The sequence below is a fragment of the Mastacembelus armatus genome, chromosome 3, assembly GCF_900324485.2.
Source record: "Mastacembelus armatus chromosome 3, fMasArm1.2, whole genome shotgun sequence".
Classification (NCBI taxonomy): domain Eukaryota; kingdom Metazoa; phylum Chordata; class Actinopteri; order Synbranchiformes; family Mastacembelidae; genus Mastacembelus; species Mastacembelus armatus.
In genome coordinates this window covers 1,233,951-1,245,000 of record NC_046635.1, presented here as the reverse complement: position 1 = coordinate 1,245,000, position 11,050 = coordinate 1,233,951, and the positions used below count along the sequence as shown (strand labels likewise).

The following is an 11,050-nucleotide window of genomic DNA, read 5'->3' as shown; positions in this document are numbered from 1 at the left end:
ACTCAACTGGAGATAATATTGTATCACTCAAAAAGTAAAAATGCTAATGTCACTCTAAACTAACTTTAACTCTGATAATGGTGGAGTTTAATGTTACTTTACATGGATGAATGAATTTCATAATTCACTTCCACTTGTTATGACTAGCCTAAGGTTTAATAGGCTAATTTATTTGATAATTAATATAATTAGAAATGTGACTTATACACAGATTTCTGTTTTGCCTAAAAGCGACTTATAGTCCAGAAAATACGGTAATTAGAAGCGGTTTTTGCAGTGTAAGTAATGCAGAGTTTCATAGTTGCAGTTGTTAATATGACGTATAGCACCACAGCTGCTAAACTCTACCCAAAATGACAGAATTTGTAAGTGATCATGTTTTCATTTCAGTGCCATAATCTCCAGCTCTGATGACAAATAAAATATAGTGTATTAGGTAGCAACGATGGACACAGCCTTAGTACTGTTGGCAGAATAAATACGGCACTGAGGAGATTTGCTTATAGGTGAAAAGGCCCATTGACATCAGCATGCCAACCACTCTGACAGAAAAACGACGTATAATGACTGACAGGGTTGAAAGTGGATCACTCATTACACAGACCGTTTACAGCAGCAAACTAAATACCATAATGTCTTTCTAAAATGGTTATTATATTATTCTGGATATGAAAGATAATATACGGGGCATCTTTATATGCAGCTAAAACCTATTAAGAGTGAAACCTTCCTGAAGTTGAACATCCTTATCTGTTCTGAGAAAAAAAATAATTTGTTTAGCAGGAATTCATAATTCTGTGAAAGGGCTCTCAATTTTACGGAATAGCGGCCAGCCTTAATGGAATGTTATTGGATCGTATCAACAGGAGGCAATAGATGAGAGTCTGTGTAATTTAGGCAGAGGGGCTGTCCATTTGTCACTGGAGGGGAGAAACTATTGATTAGAGGATTCAAATTCCATTATATCAAGTTCTCCCCTCATTCATCACATCCGTAGATGGGTGGAGAACACGCTACTTAGCAAACAGGCCAACCAGTGACGAAACACTGGAGACGAGATGGTAAAACATTCCTGCGGTTCTCCACAGAGATTCTGAAGAGGAGGTGTCTGTGTTCTTAGATGTGAGACTGTGTGTGTGTGTGTGTGTGTGTGTTTGTTTTATCTCTGTGTAATGTGTGTTCTCCCCCATCAGCTCAGTGAGAACAGCTCTACCCACAGGGGGCTGAGAGTAATGAAGTTTCCTTAAAAGGAACTTAAACAAGGATTAGACAGATCAATCACCCAGCACTACAGCATCACCACACACACACACACACACACACACACACACACACACACACACACACACACACACACACACACACACACACACACACACTCAACTGATTCCTGCTCTCATTCTCTGTCTATACACCAACAGCCTCTGCCCAGCAAACTCTATTGCTCCTGTCTGGGGTTAGTGCGTATGTTTCTGGATGGCATATTGGTTTGTCAATACACACATCTAGTAGGTGTTATCAATATGGACAGGTTAGTATCATCCAGAGTGCCAATCAAATCAATGATTCAATCAAAAACTTAATAACCTGGATTATGTTTCTATTGAAGATTCATATTGTACAGCAATGACATCTGTATATAATCTCAGAGCAACAAGTGCTGATGCAAAGCCAGGTGTACTGTGGACTTTAAAGGGTAAGGTTTAAGTTTTACCTGTGAGATAATACTTAACTTGCTGCAATACAAAATATCATGTTATTAAATTTCAACTCTCCCTTTTGTCTTTGGGTAAATTTGACCCATTTTCCAAAGTTAATATGTGATAACTTTGGTTTTCTTCTATATAATTAACTACAATGACATGGATGGTTCCCTACTATAAGTGTAAAGTATGTGTTAATATGTTGGAAACAAGTTCACTAAAAAGGTGAAACTAAAACCTTGGTGGTCATTTTATACCTCATGCTTTATAAGCAGAATAAAAAAACACAGAACGGGAGGACAAAAGGTGTGTCGTAAATTTGAAGACAACACTACACACCTTTTGTCCTCCCTGGTTTCACATGAATATATTTTAAATGCCTAAAGAGGGAAAACTATACAGTAAAAGTCTGTAAAACACCTAATAGCTTAGCAACATTTCTTTCTTTCTCATTTCTTACCCCAGAACTACATCTAGCAGAAACAACCAGTAACATATGAAATGCTACAGACAGAATATATTCCTCAGAAAAACTGTTTTGGCTTCTTTGTTTGTTTGTTTTTGTCACATGAATAATGTTCACCTGTACGACTGTAGGCTCAGAGATGACGACGTCTGCTTTCACCACTTCCACCACAGCCTCAGGCACCACAGCCTTTTTCATGCACGCCATGTTGAAGCCGTACACGTCATCCCAGAATGCAATGCGGTCTTGGTGCTTTTGTGCGTCTCCCACCGCTGCCAGGCTGATGTTACACAGGTCTGGATAGACTGAGGAGAAATGAGAGCAAGAAAGGTAACAGTCCAGTCCAAGACAGTAGCAGCTGTAGTCTGTGTAAGGAGTACAGGAGTATTTCTATTGCAGTTATTTTACAGTCAGCCTCAAGTCCCAGTGTGAAATGGCAATGACCAGTCCAGGACCAGTCCAAAACTGGTCATAGCATCAACTGAGAAGTGGTATAAGGTCATCGCCCAGTCAGTGAGCTCACAGACAAGAATCAGGGCCATTTAGAGCACGGAGCAAAGACCCTCCCATGATTATAATGGGCAGTAATATAGAAAATTATCTGTCACTGCATCTCAAAATAAAGTTTCAGTTTTCTCACTTGTAAGACTACCCGAAGCTCGACACCCTGCATTACCTATAGCCTACTGCACATAAAGTACGTATGTACACTGCATTTGTCACAGGTCTCCCTCCCCTCTGTTTCCTGTTTGTGGGCCACTGTGTATTAAAAGCAGTAAGTGCCCAAAAATATTGAAGAAATAAAGATCATTAATCATAACTAGAGGAAAGGGACCCAGTCCTGAGACGTGCTTAATGTCAACAAATTTAATGGCTTGAAAACCATACAACAACTTTAATCAGAACGCCTTAACATCTTGTGGGCGTGGAGCTTTGCATCAATTTCATCAGGCTGCTGTAATGACCGTATCCATCACACGTGCACACAATGATCATTTTGTCCTACTTTCATACTTTCATTGCTCCAACATCTCATACATTACAATATGTGGTTATTTCAGTAGCTCATTCCAGTGGCAGAGGGCTAATATACTAGCCACTACCGCTACTGCTACTACTGCTACTGCTACTACTACTACTACTTCTACTACTACTGCTACTGACATTTGAATACATCTGAGACCAGAACTTTGGACTCAAGTTCTTCAGCACTAAACTGGAAAAAACTAGGAGCTTGCATTACGTACTAAGGCCCTGCACAGTTGAAACGAAACACACTAATGTTAGACTAAGAGTATGTGAAAAGGCTTTTCCACATTTTAATGAACTTGTTGCTTCACATGTATTCAAACATGATAACTGTAACAGTGATAAACATATGCACCACAGTTTTTCCCCCCTCCAGAGACTGTGATCACTGAAAACTGAAAAACACCAGAGGACATTTTCAATGGGACGGTCATGGCAGGAATACTATGCACCTCAAGTTAAATGAGTCAGCTTTCTCTGCTGTACAAATTACATTACGACAGAAGAGGGAAAAAATGGCAGCCCCATTTTCTTCTTCCAGCGACCACATCCTTCGATACATTATCACCTTTATTACCTCAGGTAGGTGTGTTAATGAAAGTTGCACAGAACATCATTCTGCTTGCACTTGGTTTGAGCTCTCTCTCTCTCTCATTTACCACCAACACAGATAACTGGAAAGGTTGAGGTAAATAATGATGGGGGGAAAAAAACAACAAAAACTGATGTGACTGAGCTTAACTCAAATTTATTACTTTGAATTGAAAAACTTGTGAACCTTTGAAGCCTGTGCTGAGGACCAGAGCAGTTAAACACATGGTTTTACAGTCAATATATATATATATATATATATATATATATATATATATATATAGGGCCCTATATATAGTGAGTACGCCATTTTGTAGTGGTGTCCGAATTGCTAGTAACTCAAGAGTAGTTCCCTCAAAATTTCCCATAATGCATTGTGAAAATGCAGCGATGGTCACTAGACGGGCAGAATAGACCGTCATGCATTGCGTGGATGAAAAAATGGCAGAGGTTGATATAACAGATTGTCGCTTAAAATTATGAACAGATGGTTACGTTACACCTTTTAAGAGATACATTAATTTTCACCACTAAATTATTAAAATAATAAAAATAATTTGTAAATAATTTGAGTTTGAAAGGGGAAGCCCCCCAGATGACGTCAACATTCGCTGGCGGCCCGTGCTACGTCATGATTAGCGACTATATGGACTCCTTAGTGCTGCATTATATAGTGATTGAGGGTTTAGGGACTAGGGTGGACATTCGGACACAGCCACAGTCTGTATCACCTTGAAAACAAACATGACTGTGGCTGAAAATCACAATCACCATATTTTGGTCCAACAAACTTCTGATATTTTTTTAGCTGACCTGACCGGGCTCAGAAAAACAGAGTTATTCCTCAAAGATGGAAGATGTCGGTCAGTCACTTGGGAATTACATAACACTGTAGTGAATGAACATTATGCATGTCTAAAAATGAGCATTAAACCTAAGTGCTAATGTCTTCTCATTGTATTTCCACATGTGAATAGATTTCTTTGTTTGGTTAATATGCTTGGTGATTAAGCTGGAGCTGAAATGCTTGAAGCCATTTGTATCCCTACTGTGCAGTAACATTAACCAACACACAGGCCTACGGCCTCAACTGCAGTTTAGAAAACACTCCTGAGGATATATCAAACTTAGTGTTTTAAGATGCGACTTGCTTCCAATAGTATTTATGCAAGATATGAAATATTCCTAACAAGAGTGTCAAAAAACACAAGTATTTAAAGGTTATGGCAAATATACCTGAGCATGTGTAACTTCTAGTAGGAGATTCATAATGTGATGCAACCTTTCCAGTATAAACAGCCTGAATATAGAGAGGTCATTATTATCAGTACTACTCATACAGTACACATGACAACACTGCCATATGATCTTACTTCATTAATCTGGTCAGAAGCCCTTAGCCAGAGCAAAAGTATCTAGAGCAGCTGCAGGTGCTAAGCAATTAGCTGGTAGCAGATAAAGTTAGCAACAAGAACAATGAGTTAGCAGGAACAACAAATCCTTTTTTTACTGTCTGGTGTTGGCGAGCAATACAAAAACAACCCAGCAGACAGGAACTAGGTCAAAAATGAAGGTAAAGAAATAAGGTACAGTATATGAGCGTGAGGCCAGAGAAACAATGCAGTGGATAAAGTATATAAAGCGCAGGCAGCCCTAACAAACTGTTAGCAACAGTAAGCAGGTAGCAACAGCTGACAACAGCAACATAACATTCACTTCATTCAAATAATATAAACGCAGATAAGCACAGAGCAACAGCAATTAGCAGCAGCAGCACTAGCAGTTTGGGACTATAACAGACAAATCAGTCACTGGAATAGCTGCTTAGTTGGAGAGCAGAGACCTGAACAAACACTATGAGCTCCCTTTATTACCTTAGCAGATGCTATGTTTAGCTACGGCTAACAAGCTGATCGGGGCCCTCTAGACCACAGCACAGGCTGGACCCTTTGACTGGGTGGGCACTGAAACATGGTCAGTGTATCTAAAATTACAGCTATGATTTTACCTTTTGTTACCTAAGGGTTAACAATTTTCACTTAAATAGCACTTTTCAAAACATTTATAAAATGTTTAGAGAAAGAAGAAAGAAAAGGATGGAAACAAAAAAAGAAAAAACAATTAAGAAGAGACCTGGAATCTGCTCTAACCAACCTGGCCCTAATTTAAAAATATGAACTCGTCTATTTATTTCCTAGGGAGGTATTATAGTGCTCATTTTCAACTTTTAACGCATTGGACAACAGAACGTGTGAATGGATGGTGACAGCTCAGCGACAGGCAAAGCATGGCCTCTCATTATTAGCTGACGCATGCCTGCGACCCTGTGAGCGTCACTGTACTTTATGACTGGCCACACACACATTATACACTCGTACCAACGCAAACAGCAGATTTGTCACCTCATTTTACTCTGATTACTGAACCGAGCGAGTAATTATGAGGACCAGGTGAGGGGAGGAGGGGGAGCTGCTGATTGGGCAAAATCAGGACAGGCCAGTCTGAGAGACACACTGGGAAAGAAATGGAGACAGAGAGATGAATAGGCGAGGGGGGGGGGCTGTGGCGTGATGTGGATGGAGAGGGAGAAAGACTAACGGGAAAGAGAGGGGGGGGGTACACGGGCGTCCCCAGATTCATGGCTTTGACATCTGCGTCCTTCTCGACTCGCTGCTCACAGCCCGTTTGTCATGCCCCCCTCCTATGGCTTCCTCCGTCCCCCCATTGGTGGGTTGTGAAAGAGGGAAAGACTTTGTGGGAGGGGGCATGGGACAAAGCAGATCCCTTTTCCTGGACGCTGTACTGTGCCAGGCATGCAGGGACAAATTTAAGGATGAAGGGGAGGTTAATGTAGTGGGGAGAATGAGGGAGCTGCTGTAACTCTCTTCTAATGTAGCTTAAACACACATACAGCAGCAGAGCCACAGGGCTGGACTACTAACTCAGCACAGACATATGCACACACACTCAAAACCTGAAATAAACTTAGGAACAGAAGATGATAAATGTGACACAATAGCCAGAATCAACATTTAACACATGCAAAAGTTAAGGGATGTGCTTTTGTTGACAGGAGGTAAAATGCTAAAATGCAGAAACACCTGCTTCACAGATTCTCATCATATCACACTGGCAGTAGGTCCAATGAGAGCTGCCCATGTTGTGAGCACTGAGGTTAAAGGTGAACCGTATGGTGCCCTCTGACCTGTCACTTTCTGCTCCAATCAGGTCACACCTTCACTTGTCCAAACTTAACAGACCCGTCTCGATACATGCTGTCGTTCTGGTCGTCCATCTTTGTTTTTGAGTCTCTGTGTTTACGGTTCCTTAGTTGGGTTTGCTCCGAGTCATTAAACTTGGTCAGTGGCAGGAACACGATGGCCCAGGAGGCTGACAAGGGCAAACTGTAGAAGAAAAGGTCTTTCCATATGTGTCGAGCTATAGTCTTAGCACACTATGGGGTTTTGACTCAAATCACTGATTTAAAATATGTCATTGTTTCCTTCGGATCTTTTATGGTTAAGTATCTTCTCACATGACTCTCATAACTGTGAGTACAATAAGATGCTGAACAGCATATAAGGTCGAACCGATACAGCCAGAACCCGACCTGAACTAATGTGTGATTTTTTTCCAGGTCTTTCCCATCCTTTGGACTCCTGGCTTCCTTAAAACAGCTGTGTCGGCTTTTGAGACTGCCCCCTTGGTGCTAAGCACACACCCTAACTATTTAGAGCAAAACACAAAAAGATTTTCACATGAATACACACACTGACTGTAGAAAATTCTATCAGTGGTATAAAAATGTATCTGCTGCACAAAATTAAAAAAAAAAAAAGAAGCTATAAACGCTAACGCTATAAATTAGACACCGTTCCTATTTTGGGATATTGAACTACCGTTAAAAAGCTGACCTTCTCAATTTCATCAACCTAAAGACTTCGACGGGCTGCTCCGTTTGGTTGTGCCAGCCTGCAACTTGTTGCAGCAAGGATGGGGAAAACCTCATAAATACAGTGTAGGCTGCATATTAGGCAGCAGGTTTGTTGTTGAGTCTGTCAGCTGACAATTAAACAGCAGCAGGTAACAGAGATACTGTTGTAAACCTCAGTCAGAGCCAGCATGGTACCTTTTCCATTTGAACTAAGCCGTTATAAACCACATGAAACATGCTGCTGTAAATGTGATATTGTGTTTTCATGGCCGACTGAGGGAGTGCACGCAGAATATGAGGATTTGTATTGAAGCGAAATGAAAACCACGTCCAACTGGCACAAACTGGCACCGTGCTGGTTGGACTTTGGAGCGCACACACAAAAAATAAATGAATATATAAAAAAAAAAGTATACACCCCCAAATGGTGGAAGGTGGGTTTTGCCTGAGTACTGTACCTATAATCTTAATCCAGGCCCTCTCACTAGCTGAAGGCCAGTATTTCATCAGAAAATATCCCAAAAATAATATCAGTCCAAACCTTGTTCTCACAATCACCAACACTGATCTAACTATCATTGGTACCACTTTGATTCTTACCTGAGCCGCCGTCCGCCAAGTACAGGTCTCTGGCATACAGGACTGAGTCCAACATGGATTCAAACAGTAGGAAATAACCCTGGGAAGAGGAGACATAGACATTGTTCTAAGCTCTCGTAGAAAGAGTTTACTGAACAAAAAACACAACCAAAGCTTTTAATTCAGTATCATCATGTATCTTTGACAGTTCAAATGCATGACAAGAGAAAGCTCTGAGAAGTACTGGACAATTTAATTGCTTTTTTAATTCAGCATCACTGTGGTGGAAATATAAATCAAAAGGGACTGTGAATTGAGTGATGTGCCCACGTGGTCTACCACCCAGCAACCAAAGGTTTGATCCTTGGCTGACCTCGTGTTCTGCTCCAGCAGACGTCACATTAACCGTGGTATTATTCCATTAATGCTGAAATTGAGTTTTGTCCACATCTTGTTGGCTCTAACCTGAGTGACAAATACTGCTGACAAATGGATTTTTCTACCTCTCCAACCAAAAATACCTATCAGTGCTTTTGGATGTTTTAGGATTAAAAAAAAAAAAAAAAAAAAAAAAAAAAAAGGTTAATATATTAAATTTTCAATTTGGATGTTAGGTCCCTATCAATTTCCGTCTGACTGTTTTATACACATATTGACATTGAAATGAATCACATTAACACATAATAATTTAGTTTAGTCATGAGCTCACAGTGCATTTTATTCTCTATTTTGCACAACTTTCACAGGTCAAACATGGCACAAAGACAAATGCTGGATGTTTCAAACGGTTTCCCTTCGTTTTTTTCTTCCAATTAAGTTTTGTTTAGGTGGCCTGACCTCTTCACTGCTCAGGTTTGTAGCTCCGCTGGATTTATTTAGCTAGAAATGCCTTGTAAGTGTAACACCAGCACAACCAGTACAGCCAATGGCCTAAGCTATAACAATAAAACCCAAGCTGTAACAAGCTAAAGTAAAGAGTACAAAGAATGATACGTAAGGACAGAGCTCGACAAAAAGACATGTATTAAATGGTTTGTTCACACTGGAATAATAAAAGCTAAAACGTTTTCTCAGCAGACTGGCCTTAATCAGGAAAGTATTAACAGAAGGAGCAAGACACAAAAACCTGGGTCATCTTTCTTTTGCGATTTTCAATTGTAACTGAAATGTCTCATTACAGTTCGAGTAATCAATATGACAACAAAGAGCTATTGTTGTGTTACAGTATGTTTAAAAGTCCATTATCTCCCCTTTTGCAGTGGATGGAGAAAGAGACAGCGAGAGGTGAGGGTCAGGACAGAAGATAAAGAGAGAATGAAGGGATGGTGTGTGTGTGTGTGTATGGGTGTGGGTGTGTGTGTGTGTGTGTGTGTGTGTGTGTGTGTGTGTGTATAAAGGGAAAGGAGAGGGCAAGACTGAAATAGCATAGTGTCCAGCTGAACAGGAATTTGCTGAAATAAAAAGCTTATTATTCAAATGAAGAGAGCATTTGATTGGAAAGGAGAGAGAAGGGAGAGGAAAACACAGAACTGATTTATAACTAACCCTAAAATCGTCATAGACCTGAGCTGATAACAATGACAGCTATGAAGCTTGTGGACCGGACTCGAACCAAAGTCAGACGACCCGGTTGTCTGCTGCTGACTGCTGTGGTCCAGTCGATGTCCTTAGCGGCAAAGTGGGTCGTTTTTAAAAACACTCATCTAGAGAACACCAGCCTCGTAATTTAGAGCCCAATTTCACGGGACACTGCCTCACTTGAAGGAAAGAGGATACGAGAGAGAGAAGGAAGCTGAAAGCAGAGTCGCACCTTTTCTCGTCAACAACGCTGCAGGATTACCTGCCCCCACCGCTGCCTTCCATGTCCTCTCAGCACCACGTACCCACTCTCCTAATTTCTACATCTGCAATGTTAATTACCAAAAACAGAAACACAGATCCACTTCTTTAGTATTACACTAGGAAGCAAGAAGACCTGGAGCTCTGTCCTCCCTAACAGTTCAAAGACTGGATGATGTGCATGTGGTAGTTTGGGGCTGCAACAGTGTTCGGTTTGGACAATCAGTCCACAGCCAGCTGGATGTCTAAATGTTTTTTCAGTCACACCTACACTATACTAGAAGAGGGGTGTCCAATCCTGGTCCTCGATGGCCACAATCCTGCTTGTTTGTCAACTATCCCTGCCCTACCCACTGCTGATCACCTGGACCAGGTTTGTTCAGCCAATCAGAATCTGGAAGATACCATCTCAGATGAGGGTGGAAGTGAGGGAAGTCAAAGTGAAATGGTATCCCCCAGTTTCTGATCGTCTGAACACACCTGATCAGGGCTGGGCACCCCCGTACTAGAGGGTGCTACAACATTGGACTTTTAATGATACAAAGGCATCGATAACCAGCGACACTTGTGATTTTAGCTCATCTGATTAAAAATTCCAGTTGTACCATCTACATTGGCTCAGTCTGTACAAAAAAGAAAGCATACCCTCTTTCACTTCTACGGTTTTTACAACTTAGGACGTTAAAAAGTGTAAAAGGTGTGTGTGCGCGTGAGGACTGTCGGGGAGCTGGAGCAGGCGACACTCTGCAGTATAGTAACTGTGCATTTCTATAAAGGAGACTAATGAAAAGCTAATGAAAATGGGCTGAAACAGCTTATACACATTAACTAAATTAGCATATAAAACACATTCCCGAGTGGGCTACCACACACACGCACACAAACATAAATATACACAATAGCCTACAC

General features: G+C 40.9%; 1 protein-coding gene across 2 annotated transcripts in view; it reads right to left on the bottom strand.

Moving 5' to 3' along the window:
- prmt3 (protein arginine methyltransferase 3) overlaps positions 1–11,050 on the bottom strand; it is a 49,517-nt gene that overhangs the window by 21,280 nt on the left and 17,187 nt on the right. For both annotated transcript variants that reach the window (XM_026320295.2, XM_026320296.2), the window contains exons 11-12: positions 8,324–8,402; positions 2,287–2,474 (exon numbers count right to left, since the gene is read on the bottom strand). In XM_026320295.2, the coding sequence (XP_026176080.1) occupies positions 2,287–2,474; positions 8,324–8,402 (267 nt within the window). The remainder of the gene's footprint in view (positions 1–2,286; positions 2,475–8,323; positions 8,403–11,050) is intronic.